Source organism: Bos indicus x Bos taurus, chromosome 19 (genome assembly GCF_003369695.1).
Source record: "Bos indicus x Bos taurus breed Angus x Brahman F1 hybrid chromosome 19, Bos_hybrid_MaternalHap_v2.0, whole genome shotgun sequence".
Lineage (NCBI taxonomy): Eukaryota > Metazoa > Chordata > Mammalia > Artiodactyla > Bovidae > Bos > Bos indicus x Bos taurus.
In genome coordinates, this window is record NC_040094.1 from 31,696,700 (window position 1) to 31,717,401 (window position 20,702).

The following is a 20,702-nucleotide window of genomic DNA, read 5'->3' on the forward strand; positions in this document are numbered from 1 at the left end:
ACCTGCTAATTGATTGCTCCCTCACCCTCTTTCCACTTTGGTAACCATAAATGTTTATGTCTGTGAGTCTATTTCTGTCTTGTAAATAAGTTCATTTGTATCAGTTTATATTCCACAATATACTTACTCTTTTAATTCAACTTTCTTGAATGAATTTCCTAGTTTGAATGTTTTCCTCTAGGTTTATTTGTCACATATATTTTTCTTATTCAAGTTCATTAAACTGTATGAGGTCAATGTTTTTCTTAAGTTTCTATTAGAGAAATATGTATAATCGGAAAAGGGGGCTAGTAACGCTTTACATACGACTGTAAGTATTATCAGTGGTGCACAGCAAAGAACAGGGGAGAGATGCTTGTGGTACTTATCGGGGTGGGGAGATGAGAAGTCCTCCAAGCCATTTCTTGGTACCATTCCAAGACCCAAGGAATTGCAAGTGAAAAAATGAGATAACATACACAGCAGTGACATTTAGACCACAGGGACTGGTTGTGAAACCTACTGGCAGGTACTGGAATACAGTGTTAGAAAATTACTCAAATAGAACTGTTTGGTGTCAGTAACCCTTCATCTGGAGTCTGATGATGACATTTGGATTGTGTGCCAGGAAACTAGGAGGCTGTTGATGCCTTTCCCATGTATGTTAAAGAGGCCAAGTCAATGGAAATGCAAAATTAGCACAAGGGTGGAGGTGGGACGGGATCCCTATTTTTTTTTTTCCCATTAGCATTTTTTGCTAATCGTTGGCAAGTTTTGTTGATGTTTTGAAAGATGAATTTCATTTGATTTTTGATATGAACCTCTCGAGTACTAAAATATAAACCTCAAAGAAAAGAAAGCCATCTTCGAATCTGTACCCCCAAAGAAGAGAGTTTAGGGAGCTTCAGCGTGTCCTCTTCTCTGCCCTTTGTTGCTTCTCTTCCCATCAGCACCATGCCAAGGATGCCAATAGAGTATTTAGCCTTCACTCTGGGCTAAACAGCCTGGATGGGGGACTTTCCATCTAGCTTCTGATTAGGATTTCCCAGGACTTACGAGAGCAAGCTGGTATACTGATTCCCAGATGGGAATTTGGCAGTGTTTATAGTGACCTGGAATTGGAGATACTGCTCCGTCTGCCAGGCCCTTGGAGGAGAGTTCTGGAGGGCTGGAAATGTGAGGCTCTCCACTTAGGCACACCCACCTGCTCTCACCTTCTATTTGCCTTCACTTAACTTTCCCTACAGAGAAGGCAATGGCACCCCACTCCAGTACTCTTGCCTGGAAAATCCCATGGACCGAGGAACCTGGTAGGCTGTAGTCCATGGAGTCCCGAAGAGTTGGACACCACTGAGCGACTTCACTTTCACTTTTCACTTTCATGCATTGGAGAAGGAAATGGCAACCCACTCCAGTGTTCTTGCCTGGAGAATCCCAGGGACGGGGGAGCCTGGTGGGCTGCTGTCTATGGGGTCGCACAGAGTCGGACACGACTGAGGTGACTTAGCCGCAGCAGCAGCAACTTTCCCTATGCCCTATCTATCTCTGGGGTTTCCCAGGTGGCTCGGTGGTAAAGAATCTGCCTGCCAGTGCAGGAGATGAAGGTTCAATCCCTGAGTCAGGAAGATCCCCTGGAGGAGGAAATAGCAATCCATTCCAATATTCTTGCCTGGGGAATCCTATTGATAGGGAAGCCTGGCAGGCTACAGTCCATGATGTCGCAAAAGAGTTGGAGACAGCTGGATAACTAAACCACAAGCCCTATCTGTACCCACGGTGTGCAATCAAGATGATGGCTGAGGGTGGTTTTCAGAGCAAGAAGGCAGGTTTCTGTTGATGGGGGACGGATTACCAATATACTAGGAGGAAGTTCCAGCACAGATAAGGTCTGCTGGAAGGATGTCCTGGTACAGATTGCTCAATACTTCCAAAGGGCAGGAATCATCTGGCTCCATGGTTCAGATTACCTGGTATGTTGTATAGCTGGTCATTCTATGTATAGGCAAGACATACCTCTGCCCAGAGATCCATACCTTACCATCCCAATTACATTTCTGTTGGTCCACAAGCCCCTAGTCTCATAAGGGACTTTTTCTTTCTTTCTTTTTAGCTGCTACCTTCCTAAAATCAGTCTGTGCCAAGCATTGGAAGAAACCTGATTTTGTTCTATGAGGTTACCATCTTATATAATTCATATATAAATTACATATTTCTATAGCTGGTCTTATAAGGTGTAGAGGACATGAGGGAGAGAACCCAGTGTGTATTTAGGGGAACGTGGTGATGTGTGAGCTCAGTTGCTCAGTTGTACCTGACTCTGCGACCCTGTGGACTTGAGCCCGCCAGACTCCTCTGTCCATGGGATTTTCCAGCAAAGAATCCTGGAGTAGGTTGCCATTTCCTCCTCCAGGTGATCTTCCCAAGCCAGGAACTGACCTCTTGTCTCTTGTGTCTCCTGCATTGACAGGCAGATTCTTTATCACTGAGCCACCTGGGAAGCCAGATGGTGATACAGATGATGAGGTGGTGCTAGTGATAAAGAACCTGCCTGCCAGTGCAGCAGACTTGAGAGACATGGGTTCCATCCCTGGGTCGGGAAGATCTCCTGGAGAAGGAAATGGCAACCCACTCCAGTATTCTTGCCTGGGAAATCCCATGGACAGAGGAGCCTGGCAGACTACAGTCCTTGGGATCACAAAGAATCAGACAGGATTGAGCGCACACACACATTTTGGGAGGTCAGGAAACTTGGGTGCTGAAGGTACTGCTTTCAAATTTAATGTGCATGCAGATCACCTGGGGATATTATTAAAATATAGATTGTGATTTGATCTTGGGGTGGGTCCATTGGTAGTACTTTCAGTAGCATTCTCTAGGATCTTCCTTGGCAGTGTAGAGGGTTGGGGTGACAGGCAGGGCCTAACAGGAGCTCCATAGCTCAAGTCAACTCCCCTCTGGAAGTGCCATGTCAGAGACTGGACAAGAAGCACGACCTCCGTGACCCGGTTTCAGTTTTAAGATACTGATTTTAAATTCTGAGATTTCAACAACAGGCTTCTTGAACTTTCGGGGTCACAAACCTCTATGGGAATGATAAAAACTATGTACCCTTTTATCCCCCAGATGCACACACTCTCAGACCGCTGTAGGCCCCTCAGCGGGCCAGCAGCCCCGGATCAGGACCTCTGCCGGTCTCTTGGGCCGGGCACTGGCGACCTGAGCGGCTCTGCGGATCGGCATCTGGTGCGGCTCGGCGTCAGGCGCGGGCGGAGGCGTGCCAGGGGGCGTGCCCGGAGGCGGGGCCAAGGCGGCGCTGGCCACGCCCCTCGGCCGTGCGAGAGGCCGAGCTTGCTGCATTGCAGCCGCCGCGGCGCCGCTCGGCTCCTCACTCCCAACAATGGCGGCTCCGAGCCCCAGCGGCGGCGGCGGCGGCGGCGGCTCCGGGGGCGGCAGCGGCACCCCGGGCCCCGCGGGGTCCCCGGCGCCCGGCCACCCGGCCGTCAGCAGCATGCAGGGTAAGGAAGGCGGCGGCGCCGAGACCCCGGCCCCTCCGGCTCTGCCGTCCGCGTCGTCGCGGCCTGTCTCCGCGCTGCGGACGCCCCCGGACCCGGCTGAGGAAGCGGTCGCGCCGCCCGCGCCGGCCAGCCTCCCTCCTCCCCGGCCTTCCCGGGCTCGGCCTGGCTCCCGGCGGCGGGCCGCGGCCTCCACCCGCGCCCGCGCGGCCCGGGGCTCCCCCCTCCGCCGGCCGCCGGGCCCACCTAGAGTCCGACCCGCCCCCGCGGCCGCCCCGCCGCGGCCCCGCTTACCTGGCGCGCCCCGCCCGCCTTTCCGGGAACGCGCGGCCGGGCGGCGGCTGGAGGCGCCCGGGCCTGGCCTGCGGTCCCGGCCGCTGAGGGCGGCGGCGGCGCCCCGGCCCTCTCCCCGCCGCCGTGGGGCCCGCGCAGGGCCATCTTGGTCCCGCGGGCGCCGCCGAGCCCGGCAGGCGCGCTGACCTTTGCGCTTCGCGCGGGCCCTCTGGACCCTCGGTTTGCAAACTTTTGCAGGGTTTCCGCGCGCCGGGCTGGGCGGGGGGTGACTCCGGCCTGTGCCACCTGTGAGAGGTAACGAGACAGCCCTTGGCCCGGGAGCGGCGATTTGTTTCGGGCCGGGGGTTTCTGTGCTAGCGTTGCATGCGGACCAAATAAAACTGGGAATTGGGTTTAAAGGGGGAGATCCGGGACCTCGAAAGGCTGGGGTCAAGAGTGGGTCTGCGTGGGGACTGCGCACCTGGAGCTGCCCTCCTCATCAGTGACTTGCCCCACCGGCGGTGGAACGCCTGTGAGCTCTCTGTAGCCCTTGACTGGCGGTGTTGTTAAAAAATACTAGGCCCCAGCCCATCAGGGACCGTTTCCTTGAGTTTACTGGGGAATTTTGAGCAGTCACATTATTTTCAAAAATAGGGAATCTCGGAAATCTCCTGACAACTTTCGCAAACTACTTGCCTTCTTCAATAGCTAACAGAATCAGCGGGGTTACCCTTCATGGTCAGTGTGGCCATGGTTACTCTTTGATGAACATTTACCTAAAGGGCTCTAAGATCTGTCTTAGGCCGTGTGTCTAGTTAGCTTTGATATTTATTGAGTCTTTCGGGTTTATGCGAGTGTGCTTCAGGAAGCGGAGACGGGGATTTTTGTCATTTTTACCTCCCTGTCCCCCTCCACCTGGGATATAGGTAAGGAACAGAGAGGACACTTTCTGTGCAGGTCCTCAGATGATTAATTGGAATTGAATTAGTTCCTGGATGCCACTGTGTTGTACAGTATACAGATGAATACAGGATGCATTTCCTGATCTTTCCGTTGGTGGTGGTGAAATGAAACAGTAAAATGACAACTTAAGATTGTATTGCATATCCAAAACGAGTGACTTAATGAGCTTATAAATATGCAAGTTTGGGGGGTGCTGAGGGTAGGGAGGCTGATAGTTTGAAAAAGCTGTAGACATTTATTTTCCAAAAAATATTTATTGAGCATCTGTTTAGTGCCAGGCATAGTGCTCCAGCTCATAGTGCTCTTTATAGGAAAGAGTGAATCAGAAAGCCTCATTCTTGATGGAGCTTATTCTTCAGGTAGGATTGGGGAGGGAAGACTGTGCAGATAAATAAGAAAAATTGCTAATTGAGAAAAGGGTAATGAAAGTAACAGGCTGGGGTAGAATTTGATTGGGGAGGGGGCAGTCTGCTTTGATAAGGTGGTCTTAGAGGACCTGTCTGGTAAGATGATTCTTGTGATGAAGAGGGTTCTAGGCAAAGGGAACCATACATGTGAAGATTCCAAAAAGTGGAAAAGAGCCTGAAGTATTCTAGGAACTCAGAGAAAGGCGTCATGGTTAGGGGTTACTCTGATGCTCTCCATTCTCCTCCTCCCAACCCCTGGGTTTTTATACTCAGTTGACCTTTCTAATATGCAGTTTTGTTGTTGTTTAGTCATTCAGTTGTGTCTGACTCTTTGCAACCCCATGAACTGTAGCCGGCCAGGCTTCTCTGTCCATGGGATTTCCCATGCAAGATCCTGGAGTGGATTGCCATTTTCCTTCTCCAGGGGATCTTCCCAACCCAGGGATTGAACCCGAGTCTCCTGCAGTGCAAGCAGATTCTTTACTGCTGAGCCACTGGGGAAGCCCCTAGTAAGCAGAACCCAGTTTAAAAGGGAGAGGGAGGACTTTAAGACTTCTCTTTGAACTCCTGATGAATTTTCTTTTGTCACTGCTGTGTGTAGCCTTGATTGATTCAGGAACCTGTTGGTTATATCTTCTTGAACCAATCTCGATTACTCAGAATGAAGAGAAGCACTTGAAGCTCTCAGGATGTTCTCGTGCAACCCGGGTTACAAACCATGGGCTTAAGCAGCTGGGTAGGATCTTCATTTATCTTGTGATGTTAGAGCCTCACCTTCCCTCCTTCACCTACCAGATCTTTGGCTTTAGGTCAAACTTGTGATCCTTGGTTGTTTGGTAAATGCCACTCCCTTCCCCTCCCACCCCCAAACATGGTCAGTTGCCACCCCAAAGTACTGTCTCTCTGGAGTTGTTAATGACTGTGCTCATTCCAGTAATGGGGTTCAGTTGAGGGGCCACGTGGAATATACATCATCTAACAGACGTCGCGGTCGATCTGTGTGATGAGCATTGTGCTGGACACTGGATCACTCTGCACACTTTTTTATGGTCTGAGGTTTGTGACCCAGGAGTGGTCTCAGTTGAGAATTACTGTTTTTTAATATAATACTTGAGTTAAGCCAGAGCTCTGGAGTCCTGGATTTGAATCTCTTCATCAGGATTTATGAATTCTGTGATCTTGGGCAAGATACTTAACCTTTCCAAGTGTCAGTCTCTCCATTGGAAAGTAGGAATACAGATTACTTTACAGGAACTTCTAGAATGCAGATACAGCGTGGCCTGACATACAGTTAAGTATGTGATCAATACATATTAGGCATATCAATGATATTAGGCATTATCATTGTTAATAGCAACAATGCTCTTACTTATTATGGTCTAATTAATTGTCTCTTTCATTATTAGCAGATGAGTTCCTAACCCCTCATCGTGGAGTTTCTTTAGCTTCATTATCCTTGGGTTCTACCCTTTTCTGTGAACTGTTTATTTCCATTTTTCATTATTGAGCATTTCTGTTTAGAATGTTCTCGATGAGTATTCTTCCTGAGTTCAGGTAACTGCTCTGCCATGTACAAGCTCTGTGACCTTGGCAAAATTACTGACCTTTTCTGAACTCATCTGTTTCTCATTTGTTATAGTAGGGATAATACTTACAGGCCTGTTGTGAGAATCACATTATTAGATTAATGCTTATGAAAGTGCTTTGAAAATTATAAAATCTCTACATGTACATAAAGGGCCTTCCCAGGTGGCACTAGTGGTAAAGAACCCGTCTGCCAGTGCAGGAGGCTAAGAGACCCAGGTTCTATCCCTGGGTCGGGAAGATCCCCTGGAAAAGGGCATGACAACCCACTCCAGTATTCTTGCCTGGAGAATCCCATGGACAGAGGAGGCTGGTGGCCCATAGGGTCGTAAAGAGCTGGACACGATTGAAGCGACTTAGCATGCACGCACACATACGTATATAAGGATTGTTATTAAACATGGTTTGTTAAATGCTTTAGTTAGTAGCCCCTTAAAAATTAATACATTTTAAAAAACGAGAAATTTATTATGGAAAACTTAAAGCAGGGAAAAATAAAACATCTTAAACTTTACTTGGGTAGCTGAGAAATGTCAGTTTTTAAAAATGGTTAGAATAGTTAGAATCTGTAAGTGTGTGTGAAAAACAGAGACATCTGTAAAGTACTTGTTACAGGAAATGGTTATAAATTATATGTTATAGGTGCCTCTGATTCTGTTAATGTGCTTATCTAGGCAATTTTTCTTTTTTTGAGTCTCTTATAACATGTATAACATGTATAATACATGTATAACATATATGTTTGTATAACAGAAAACTTATAGACTAGCCCATTCCTTACCCATTTACCCTCAGCTGAACATTTTACAAATGTCAATTTAAGTAAAAAGATAACTTGATTCTGCTTTTAAAAAATATACAAAATAACGCACAGCATAGCAACCATAGTTAATAATATTGTATTGCATATTTGAAAGTTGCTTATAGAGTAGATCTTAAAAGTTCTCATCACAGGAAAGTTTTTTTATGTATGATGATGAATGTTAATTTGACTTATTGTGTGGTGATCATTTCTCAATTTGTACAAACATCAAATCTAGTTGTATACTGGAAATTAATAGAACGTTATGTCAATTATACCTCGTTAAAAATTTTACAGAAAGAAAACACAAACACACACACAAAACTTACAAGTGTAATGAAACATATCTGTTGAGGAAAAGTGAAAATTTGAATCAGTATACTTTTTTCTCCCAGTAATATTTGCATATACAAAATTAGTATGAAATGCCCTAATTGTGATTCTATTTGACCGTCTTTCTGTCTTTACCATTTACCAGAGGAGTGTGCCTTAATCCTAATTTAAAAACACTGAATGGTGCACAGGGATAAGGTTCCAGACTTTGGAGTGGCTTGCCTTTCCTAGTGTGTTGGAACACACTTTCTCTCACCGTTTATTTGACATGACCTGAAAAATAAAACTCAGCTCAGGAAATTGGTGCCCCCTCAAAGCACGTGATGTGTTTCTCTATGTTCCTTAAAAAGGAGAGTAACCCTAGTATTAAATTTAAGAAAGTAGAAAAACATAATGCTCTCAAGATACTTATTTTCTCACGTTTTCCTTAATGTCCCTTATCAGACTGTATATTGACACTTGTTTAAAGTGATGTATTAGAGAACCCTGTATTTTAAGTCATATTTCTTTTTTTGTAAATTTCTCTTTTCCTGTTCTGTTTCTGTTACCTGATTTGAGAAGCTTGAATTGACTTGGGCCCATAGAGTTTTTCTTATTTTTAGGGGTCTGGAAATCAGATCAACTCCATTGCACATAATTCAGATGGAGATCTGGACAGCCCACGTGATACAATCTGAGGAAGTATAATTCAGATTTAAAGTTAAGAAGGAAAACTAATAGTTATCACAGCTCTTTTTCCACCGTCTTTACTTAAGTTGATGCTCATAAGCTCTCTTTAAGGGTAGATGGGCATGGTCCCCTTTCTTAGATAAGGGAACAGACATTTAAACTGAGGGATTTGCCCTGGTGAAAGTGGGTTTTAATCGACCTGGTGACAGGCAGCCTTTGTTCTTCTTTCCTAGGCTTCCTAGCATGAGGTGAGATGGTATTTCAGCGCTTAGTTATAAAATCGGAGTCAGTGAGGTAGTCACCAGCCACAGGGAGGAAAGGAACTGGGCATATGGGGACTGACAAGATCCTGAATGTTAATTGTGAGTGACTAGTTCTGAATGATGCAGATAACCTGGAGTTACTCTATTAAGGTGGGTTCCTTTGCAGTTTGAGAGAGGTGAAGTCAGGAAAACTCAAGGAAGTAACCCAGCAGGAAATCTGTGGAACTCTGTCTAAGTACATTGAAAATACAAGGTCTGGATAGGCTTAGATAGGTGCTTAGATGTTAGAGCCGCCATGGTGTACTGTGAGTGACTTTACAGTTGAAGGCATGCGCCAGAATTCTGAGGTTGGAGTTGTAAGGAGACCCACTGCTGGCGTCTTCCACTGGGTAGAAGGAGGGTTTGGGCGCTTGGTCTGTGGCCTGACCCAGGAAGCAGGCAGCTGTGATTTTCTTTATGTCAGGTTGGCTTCGTACTGTAGTCATCATCCCTTTTCAGCATTTCTAGAATCCAGGGTGTCCGGAAACCATAAGGTGCTCCTGAGGAGGTGGGCAACTACTTAGACCCCTGCCCACCCCCCACCCCATTGTACCCCCGCCCAGATGAAGAGAAGGGGGATGGTTGCTGTGCCCCACGAGGGCCATTTGACAAGCAGCTTTACATGTGGGCATGCTGCTTCAAATTCTGAGATCTCTTGATGTTATTGTTAATCGTATATATAAATGAGGAAACTGGGCTCAAGTGAGATGACTTGTTTGAGTTTCACAGTTGGAACTAGAACCTGGGTGTGACATTCTTCATTTTGTTTTCTACTTTCTTAAACACCGTTATGCCTTTGGTTTTAATGTACACTCACACACATCCTAAGCAGCCTTTTAAAGTGTTGCAGACAAGCTCACTTTATCTGGTAAGTACAGTAAATTGTAGGTTTCCAGTTATGGCCAGTTAAGGGCTTCTCAGGATTGGTTGAGAATGAGGGGAACATGCGGGAGAAGCCTGCTGAGAAAAAGGAGAGGAAACCCCCTCCTCCACCTTTATTTCTTTTGTGGGCTTGCTAGCATCCTGCCCTGTGAAACTCTGTGTTTTATCATTGGATGTCTGAGATTTGGTGAAAAGAAACTTGGTTGGGGCCAGATAAAATGAAAAAGACTCAGATTTGAAGCAGGAGATCAAGTAAAACTAAGGCCCCGGGTACAGATACTAAGTTAAAGAGTGCAGCACCTAAGATTTTGAAAATTTAACCTGTTACTAGCAGTGGGTTCAGCTGCTATGCACTACTCTCGGAGATGCAGGGCTCAGAGTATGTGCATGGAAAGACAGAATTTAGACGTAATTTGTGAGCAAGTGAGACCTCAAAAATTGAATATATGTGAATGAATATTAATGGGATAATTACAACAATCACAAATTTGCTTAAGTTGAGGATATTGGAAGTTTTCCTCCCCATTTCTTTCTCACCATCTTTCTCTTCTTTTACAAGGTTGGTGGTGGCTCCCTTGGCCCCGCCCTGCCCTTTGAACATTATAAACTTTCCCTCATCTGTACTGTACTGCTAGCACCAGTTCTCTGACCTTGGTGGGTTCTTCTCCTTATTTATATAATCTTTCTCTATATAGGTTCTCTCTCTCTACATATGTGTGTGTGTGTGTGTGTGTAAGTGTTGTATATGTATACACGTATGTGTGTATGTGTAGTCTTAGAGGTCTAGAAAGATGTACTAATAACTTTTTATCTGACTTCATCGGTAAGATGGCATGGAATTTCAAGGAAAAGGCAAGTCGTTCTGTTCCAGTTTCTCTAGCCCATGCTTGCCCATGAACCCCAGGTCAGTTAGCAGATCTTTTCTGAATGAAGAATAATGCAGACAGGGAAGTAGGTATGAGTCCTTAGAGTCTGTTCACCTGGTCACTTAATCCATAACTAGGTTAGTCTGTCCCCACTCCAGTACTCTTGCCTGGAAAATCCCATGGATGGGGGAGCCTTGTGGGCTGCAGTCCGTGGGGTTGCGAAGAGTCGGACACGACTGAGCGACTTCACTTGCACTTTTCACTTTCATGCATTGGAGAAGGAAATGGCAACCCACTCCGGTGTTCTTGCCTGGAGAATCCCAGGGACGGGGGAGCCTGGTGGGCTGCCGTCTTTGGGGTCGCACAGAGTCGGACACGACTGAAGCGACTTAGCAGCAGCAGCAGCAGGTTAGTCTGTAGTTTTGCTTCGAGAATTCTACCACCTCTGTTTTTAGTTACATGCATGGGTTCTGTACTGATTATAGAACTTCCAAGTTTTGAGAACTTTTTAGTATTTAAAAGGCTTAACTTCTAATGTGTTCGGAGAGTAATTGGTGACATTTCTAACATTCCGAGTTACATATGCCTTAAATTTTTTCCTATTGAAGGCAATGGCACCCCACTCCAGTACTCTTGCCTGGAGAATCCCATGGATGGAGGAGCCTGGAGGGCTGCAGTCCATGGGGTTGCTGAGGGTTGGACACGACTGAGCGACTTCACTTTCTCTTTTCACTTTCATGCATTGGAGAAGGAAATGGCAACCCACTCCAGTGTTCTTGCCTGGAGAATCCCAGGGACGGGGGAGCCTGGTGGGCTGCCGTCTATGAGGTTGCACAGAGTCAGACACGACTGAAGTGACTTAGCATATAGCATATACTTTTACCCTGTGACTTATTTTTAATACAACCATACAGATCCTTCTCATTCTTCTTCACATACCTTTCAGATTTATTTTTCCTGCTCCTTTCCCCATTCATATTGCTGTTCAGTTCACCTCTTCTCTCCCCTTTTATTTTTGCTACCTAGTAGCAACTACTGACTGTATTTAGAGCTAACAAGAGAATAGTAACTATCAAATTGTTTCAGTGTTTTACCAGCTTCCTCTCCAGTCTGCAGGTGAATTTCCCCCTCCCTCTTCCAGTGGTAAGGGTGGGAGACGGGCCTCTGAGCTCCTCCGTGTTCCTTTTCCACAGTTGCTTCCAGAACGCCAGCTGCCAGCTCCCATTCCTCCTGACTTGTGCCTGGTGGGATGCTGGCTGGCTTTTAGTTGCTTAGGTTCATAACACCCACAGAATCCCTCCCCCCCGCCAAGAGTGTTTCTAGACTTTTAAGAGGTGTGGCGGAGAAGGCAATGACACCCCACTCCAGTGTTCTTGCCTGGAGAATCCCATGGATGGAGGAACCTGGTGGGCTGCAGTCTAAGAGTCGGAAACGACTGAGCGACTTTCCTTTCACTTTTCACTTTCATGCATTGGAGAAGGGAATGGCAACCCACTCCAGTGTTGTTGCCGAGAGAATCCCAGGGACGGGGAAGCCTGTTGGGCTTCCGTATATGGGGTTGCACAGAGTTGGACATGACTGAAGCGACTTAGCAGCAGCGGCAGCAGCAAGATGTGTGGGCTTCAGTAGTTATGGCATGCGGCCCTAAAGTACACGGGGCTCAGTAATTATGGTGCATGGGCTTAGTTGCTCTAGAGCATGTGGGGTCTTCCTGGACCAGGGATCAAACCCATGTCTCCTGCATTGGCAGGCCGTCTCCTATCCACTGTGCTATCAGGGAAGTCCTATAACTTAAAATCCTAAGAATTTTGATAGCTGGATAGGAGAGATAATCCTTTTTTTTTTTTTTTGTCCTGGCTCTTTTTCCTACAAATTTTGATTGAATTTGTATAAATACATTTGAGCAAAACTCATTCTAAATTTGATTTCTCCATTTTGTTCCCCAAAGCAGTAAAAAACAGAGGTATAGGTAGACCACTAAGAAAACTGGAAATTCACCCAGTAGACTGAGGGCAAATGAATACATATTCATTTGTATTTTGGAAGGCTTTTGTTTTGAACAGCTCATTTGACGGGGTGCATTTTACAGAATTACATCTATCTATATAAATGTATGTGGGGGTAGTCCCTGGTGGCTCAGAGGTTAAAGCGTCTGCCTGCAATGGGGGAGATGCGGGTTCGATCCCTGAGCTGGGAAGATCCCCTGGAGAAGGAAATGGCAACCCACTCCAGTATTCTTGCCTGGAGAATCCCATGGAGGGAAGAGCCTAGTAGGCTACAATCCATGGGGTCGCAAAGAGTCCGACACGACTGAGCTAACTCACTTTCACTTTCACTTTCAAATGTATGTGGAAGGTATAACCAGACCTAATTGAATTTGGAAATATGTTCATGTGTCTAAGGAGAATTTACAGGTTTTCTTCCTATAGCTCCTATAGTGCCACTTATCATTTCTAGGGACATGGTCTTTTTTCAGGCCTACGTTAGAGAATTTCAGCACCTCTTTAGTAGTTCACTGTCTTATCATTTGATGTTAGCTCATTGGCACAATGTTCTATGCATGTTTAGCTTTTACAGTTTATCGACTACCAAAGCTTTTGAATCAGGGGTAGTAATCAAATAGTTTCAAGTTTGTAATTTGAGTTAATAAAATGTGATATGTTCTGAACTTGTAGATTGAAAAAATCGACAAAACTGTCTTAAAAGTTACTATTAACTTCTAAGGGCTAATAGCTATTCTTTTTATTGAATAGATGCGAAAAGTAAGGGTAAAGACAATGTAACTCTTATAATTTGAACTTGATTTCAGTTCCATATAATTATAAAAGTACATCTACGTCAGAAAGAGCTGAGTTTTTAAAGAAAGCCCATGTGTTACAGTTATCTCTGTGATGGTGGAGGTTATGTGCTTTGAACTGTTCTTGATTGTAATATAAAAATGCAATGTCATGTTCTAATTTTGGTTTGTTTGATTTACAGTAAATGAACTGGAACTTATCTCTTTTACTTTAGGCTTTCAGATAAACTTCTGTGAAAAGGCACAAAGTAAGCTACAAGTTTTATGATATTATGCTACTTACTTTTTTCATACCCATCTTGGTATTGGGAATGTGTCCACTATTGTTTCAACTAACCAACCATAGCAGTTTTACTTTGAAAGAGCTTCCATTTTTCATTAGTTTCCCAAATTAAAAAAAAAAAAATCTGTGTTATATTCTTGATTGTAAATTGTTCTTGCTTTCACTTGGATTGACCTAGGAGAAACATATGTAGGTGTTCAAATGTATGTAAGTATAGGAAGAGATATATAGATATAGACATAGACAGATATACTAGATTTAGAAAGATACACATTCATAGTATATAGTTGTATAGAAAGATGTATATAGATATTTGGACTTAGCCAATTTAAATCACAAGTTGAAGAAAGTTCACTTTTACGATTGGAGTGCAAAAAAGTATATAGTATAACTGTACTCTGAGACTTCATGCTTTACAGTTGACTTATTTTAAAGCATGCATTTAATGAGTTTTAAATTTTTTTCTTTAAAAACAAAGCTTTTTTTCTTTCTCCTTTCCACTCCCCTCAAAATAGACCAGGGTTGTATATTAGAGCACCAGTCTTCATAGACTACAGAATAGGTTTTCTATAGGAAAGCAAAATTTCTAAAGCTAAAACAAATAAACTTTAAACTTAAATGTCATTTGTATAAAATGCAATATAAAAAAGTCCCAATTCAAGAAGACTGTTCTTTAGTTACCACAAATATATCCCAAAATACAATATGTTCATCTTCTGCTTATTGTTTCATAGAGTGGAGAAGAATAACAATCGTGCTTTTTTTTTACTTTTTGGCTATGCCATTTGCCAGGATATCAGTTCCCTAATTGAAGTTCCTGGATTGAACCCAGGACCTGGCAGTGAAAGTATGGGCAACTGGGCAACCAGGGAACTCCATGACCACTTTTTTATATACACTCTTCTCTTTCCTCCAGCTTTATGAGACATAATTGATACATGTCACTGTGTGAGTTTAAGGTACATGCATGGTGGTCTGATACTCTTACATGTTATGAAATGATTACCACAGTAGGGTTAGTTCACACCTCCATCACCTCACTTAACTAAGAGTGAGGACCTTTAACATTTACTCTCTTAGCAGCTTTCAAGTATATAATACTGTGTTGCTAGCTATAGTCACAATGCTGGACATTTTAGATCCTCTGATATGTATCATTTTTAAGCTAGTTCAAACGAAATAGTTTAACCTGGAGAAAACATTTCTGCTGTTTTAAAACTTTCTGATGGAAGTGAGTGAGTGAAAGTCACTCAGCCATGTCCAAATCTTTGTGACCCTGTGGACCATACAGTCCATGGAATTCTCCAGGCCAGAATACTGGAGTGGGTAGCCTTTCCCTTCTCCAGGGGATCTTCCCAACCCAGGAATTGAACCCAGGTCTCCCACATTGTGGGCATATTCTTTACTAGCTGGAGTGGATAGCCTAACCTTTCCCAGTGGATCTTCCCAACCCAGGAATTGAACTGGGTTCTCCTGCATTGCAGGGGGATTCTTTACCAACTGAGCTATCAGGGAAGTCAATGGAAGCAACATACTTAATTTCCATTGGTTGAACATTATGACTTCCTTGGAAAAGTAGTTAACAAAAATTTATTTCTTGAGTGGTTTTCCCGTGATATAAATCTATAATGAGTAATAGAATATGCTAGACCCTAGGATAAATATTTTTTAATTGGTCCATATTGTCATCCTTGTCTTACCTTAAACTAAAAATGGTACATGATTTCCTGCTTATAGGGAACCTACACATATGATACATACCTCCATGTAATGAAGTTACAGCTTCTAATTTATGCTAAGTTTTAAATGTATATGACACATTTATTGTGACAGTTTTTATATTTTAACATAAAACATTGTTCTGATATTTAATGTAATTTAAAAATGTTTATGTATGGACATAAAATCTAACTTAAGAAAAATGTTGCCATTTAAAACATTTAGAATTGCATTTACACGGTTGTTTTTTTCTCTTAGTCCTTTGGTGGACTGTAGAGAATAGTCCACAATACGAGAAATACTGATTGTTTTAAGTTTAAATCATGTATACAGCGACTGTAAATCTCTTTGGGTAAGATGCCTTCAGACTGTCTAAATGGTGCGGTGCTGTCTCTTTCCGTTTGCTGTGGAAATACCAGGTTTGAGGTGTTGCATGCTTTACTGTAGCAACAGAACCCAACTGGGAAGTGTGTACATGCCCACCTTTGGTTGCTTTCACCACTTCTTCACACTGACTGGGCTCTCCCTTTTTATTTCTCCATCTTTGTTTGGGAGGTCTCCTTTGAGTTTTCTGGCTTTTGAAATTCCCCAGAGGCTTGGTGGTAAAGAATCCACCTTGCAGTGCAGGAACCATAGGAGCCCCGGTTCGATCCCTGGATCGGGAAAATCCACTGGAGAAGGAAGTGGCAACCCACTCCAGTATTCTGCCTGAGAAATCCCATGGACAGAGGAGCCTGGTGGGCTATAGTCCATGGGGTCACAAAGAGTCAGACATGACTGAAATGACATTAGCATGCATGCATGCACAGTTTTGTGTATTCATTCACAGAGCACATGTTGGACACTGAGGTTCCATCCAGTGATGGAGATTATTGGGGCAGAAGTGAATAGAACAGGTCCCTGCCCCTGGCAGGCTCTTCTTAGTGCAGTGAAGCTGCTGTGTCCCGGGCACCTTTGCTCCCACTGTTCTGTCAGGAGAGAGAACCAGCATGAGGGCTGCTGTTGGAGACCACGGCTCAGAGGTCCTACAGTGGCCAGTCCTGCCGTGGCGTCAGGCAGAGCCGTCTGTGCGGGCTTAGACCTCAGAGGATGTCTCGAGGAAAGGGAGGGTGGGAGCTGGGATGGTGGCGCGGAGGCCAGCTCTAAGTTGACGGCTCTTGTTTTTGTACAGTTGGTACCTGTGTTTTAGGGTAAGTTTTCAGTTGTTGACATCTGTTAACGCTTTTACCCAAGACTGGTCCTGTGATCTGCGTAACTTAAAATTTATAAGTGCAGTTTGGTAATGTTTGCAGAGAATCAGTCTTTCAGTTTGCTCTGGAACATAGCCATTAACTGTATGTTAAAAGTAGCCACTCATTTCTTTGCAAATGAAGGGCTTGAAATCACCAAAGCAGCACTTTCTTACTTATTAGGGTATACTCTAGTGCCAGAATCTCCAGTTTGATTCTGAAGGTGTTTCAAATGATCAGAAAAACTATAATTTAATTCATTAAAAATAATTATATAGCAGACAGTAGTTGGAGGAGGGAATGGAGTACAGAGAACACAAGTACATTTTGTTAAAAGTCCACTAAGTGTGAATGCTGCTTCAATATTCAATTCTCCATCACAGATCAGAAAGACTTATTGTAAGATGGTTCTGATGACTAATGGAAGCTCTGAAGGATTAATTTTTCCCCATTGTTTGACTTACACATAGTTTTTGTTTTTTTTATATTGCTATATCACCATTCCAGTAGTTTATTACAATTGCCTGTTAAAAGTTAGTGAAGTTTTATTGGTGATGTGTGTGTAGGTTTATAATACACACACATACACACGTGTGAGATTGCATATTTAATTTTGGAACCAGATTTTTATAGAAATTCAATAAAAATCCACATTATACCTCATGATCTTTGATCAATTATAGTTTCTGCCTTCATTTGGTTTTTTAAATATATATAAGAATATATATTATCTTATTTATCTTAAGATAAATAAAGTTATTATTTGAGACAACAGTGTTAATATTTCTTTTTAACACTGTTGGATTATTGAATTTTTCTAAAGTCTGAATGTAAGACTACATCAGGGGAAAATACTTTTTTCCGATGTAGAGCTCCTACATTTAGAAGGTTGATTAGTTCATCATTTATCGTTTGGAGATAATGATTTTGTACTTGTAGATATGTTTATGTGATTTATGAGCAAGTTTGATATCTCAGTGACTGTAATGAGCTAACTTGTAAACATACTTCTTTAAAATATAATTTGCCTTGCTTTATAAAACCAGTTTTTCTTTGGATGGGAGGGAGCAGGAGATTTGCTCGAAACAAAGCTTTTGAGATATGGTTTTGTGAGTGTTAAATTTACCTCCATGAGTCTGCATCTTGATTTTTTATTTCTATGAGAATTTTAAGACCCCAGGGCATAGGGATTTTCCTCATAAAACACCTAATGGAATCCTGTGCCAATCAAAGCGAGAGCAGTTGGGAATCTGGCAGATAATCTCACACAGGAGCGCTCTAGCTCTTTCCCCACCACGCGCTGCAGTGTGTTCTCAGCCACGTCTGGAGAATTCTTGGCGGCTGAAGACAACTCCCGGGAGCGCTGAGCGTCTGTACCTTTGCCTTTTGTACTTTCCGTAGCTCTGAAAAGATTCAGTGGCTTTAAAAAATTGTTTTCCCTGAAAATGTTTGCATAGCAACAAGGTGTTTATTTAGAAAACTTCATGTTCCAGAGCTGATTGTTATCCTTGAAGTCAGTAGTAGAAACTACATTACTATTGATTGCTTTGATTAACACTGCACAGCTAAGTATTTGGGGGGAAATGGCGATATCCTAATGACAGATTTTCCTTTCATTGTGAAACTATTCTTTTGAATAAGTACCCTGGATTGTTTTAAAATTGGTAATAATAAGAATGAGCCAATGAAGAGGAGAAAGGATGTTTTGTCTTCCTAGAAGTTTGAGGAAGTCGTTTGTAAGTTTACTGACTTGGTAAGTTCTGTGAAAGATGTTTCCCTCAGGAGGCTGTTTGACTCTGCCGGAGGTGGAGTGTAGAAAACAGGTGAGCAAGCAGTACAGGGAGGGTCAAGCCCTCCCGCATTTAGAACTAAGGGCTTAGAACACTTGGTGACTAAACTTCTAATATCCCACTTTATGTAGCAGAAGTCTATACTCACGACTAAAATTTTATTGCTTGAAATTTATTAAACTCAACCATTCTAAGAAACAGAATGACCACATTTGCTATGATTGGAGGTTAAGATGGGTTATTTAAATTTACATATATGCTGAAGTTAGTTGAAAAATGAGACTTTTGTAGATTTGCCACAAGTCCTTAGGACTAAACATCTATTCTATTCATCACTATCTTTGTGGACCCTGATAAACTGTCAAGAGAAAGCCCTTCTGCTTAGAAACTATTTTTATACTAATTGAAGCCCATGAATTGTAGTCTTGGCAGAGTCAACTTCTCATGTTCCCTGTAAACCAATTACCATTCCAAGGGGAATGTTACCTAATTATCTCTGGTCTTGGGAGTGATGGGAATATTAATTCTTCCTGAAAATGGTTTTGTTGCTAGAAGAAGAAAGGTTTCAAATACCTATTACACCTTAAAAATCATTTGGAGAAGCTTACTGTGTGTTTTTGAATGAGAAAAAAATGGGTGGTTCTCCCACACTGCAGGAAGTCACACTGCAGGAAGTCTCCCTTCATCTTCCAGTCCAGCTTTACTCTGAGCAATGAGAGGATATTCGACAAGACTTTGGTGAGAAGTTTCCAGAAAGTATTCCCAACTAATTCACCAATTAATCAAAGTGACTTTCAATTTAGTGTATAAATTAAGGGTGATGGTTTTTAAACCAGGTGCAGTAAATACTTGAATTCTTACTGCATAACTTTGAGTGCTTTGAAAATCCAGACCCAAGTGTCTAGATGAAAAGATATTCCAGAGGAAATTTGCAGGGGCCATGTTGGTGGTCATCTTTCATTAGGTAGAATTCAGTGAATATTATTCAGAAATGAAAATGAAGTGTATACATATTTACTCCTCTTTAGAGAACCTCTTAAAAAGGTTAAGTAAACAGAGGCACGGTGTAACATTTAATAAATATGTATATGCCAGTAGTGGTGAGAACCACCGCTGTCTTTAAAGATGGATTAAATCTTGAGCCTACTCTGAAGAAGCTTATGTTCTTTAAGAAATTGCACATGTAGAGGCAGACCACGTGGTAGAAGTAAATAACAACAATAGGTAACTCATTTAGTGCTTGCCAAACCCTGTTCTAAGCTTTTTATTTCTTACCTAATCTTCTCTATCACTTTAAAATTATTTACGTTATTAACGCTGTTTCTTCCAATAACCTTTTGAAGTAGGCACATAGATGAGACTGAAGCCCAAAAAAGTGAAGGGCATTTTCCAGTCATGCAGCTACAGAGTGGCCGATGTGTGACGCTGGCCTGGTCACAGGTTACGTGCTGTAAACCGTAGCATTTTATTGATTCTTGAAAGAAGCAGTGTGCACTCATAGGAATGATGCTTTAAACCAGATGGGTTTTGAGGGGTCTTCAGTTGAAAATGGTCGTGAGATCTGGACTTATATAACTTTTGATTTTTCTTTTTGTCCCCAGAGAGTTTCAAAATGTTATCTATAAAGTCTGACTAAACATTAAGTGGAGAGATTCCTTCTTGCAGCTCTGAATGAAGGGACAGAAGGGATCTACCACTAGGGAAGAAATGGTTAATGAAAACTCTAAATTCTGACCTAGACAGATGCAGAGAACGGAGTGCTTTGGGTGGGATTGTGAGGCGACTTGTTTGCAGAACAGCTGACAGAGATGAGTAGGTCAGGAGACTGGACCTCTTCCACCACAGTGGTGGTGCAGCCATGTGCTGCTTGAAGACAGACTTGTGCACAGGCTCTCGAAAACCAGTTGATGCTTTTAGCAAAAGATTTATGCTCCTCCTACATTCTTGTAATGAGAGGTGGGAGAAAGAACATTAATTGTTAAAAAACTTTTGATGATAGATGTTTTCCAACTTAGAATAGTATGATAAACCCCATGCACCTATTACATAGCATCACTGATTACAAACTTATGGCCAACTTTACCGTATTTGTTGTACTTCCTTCTGCTAAAACACTGTCAAGCAAGTTCTAATTATCGTTAGTTCATCCACAGATGTGTCAGTCACACATCTTCTAAGTGATAAGGGTTAGACAATGGCTTATCACACTGTTAAGTAAACAAAACAGTATTATCAGACAGTCGCTCAGTGTTCAGATTTCCTCAAATGTCCTACAGGTGCCTTATTCACAGTTGATTTGTTCCAAATTGAGC

At 42.9% G+C, this 20,702-nt stretch overlaps 1 protein-coding gene across 2 annotated transcripts in view; it reads left to right on the top strand.

Moving 5' to 3' along the window:
• Positions 1-3,320: 3,320 nt before the first annotated feature.
• MAP2K4 (mitogen-activated protein kinase kinase 4) overlaps positions 3,321-20,702 on the top strand; it is a 77,946-nt gene continuing 60,564 nt past the window's right edge. Inside the window, exons 1-2 of one of the 2 annotated variants that reach the window (XM_027519685.1) lie at positions 3,321-3,494; positions 13,585-13,617. In XM_027519685.1, coding sequence (XP_027375486.1) covers positions 3,377-3,494; positions 13,585-13,617 — 151 coding nt within the window. In that variant the 5' untranslated portion in view covers positions 3,321-3,376. The remainder of the gene's footprint in view (positions 3,495-13,584; positions 13,618-20,702) is intronic. The other variant, XM_027519686.1, reaches the window with a different exon arrangement.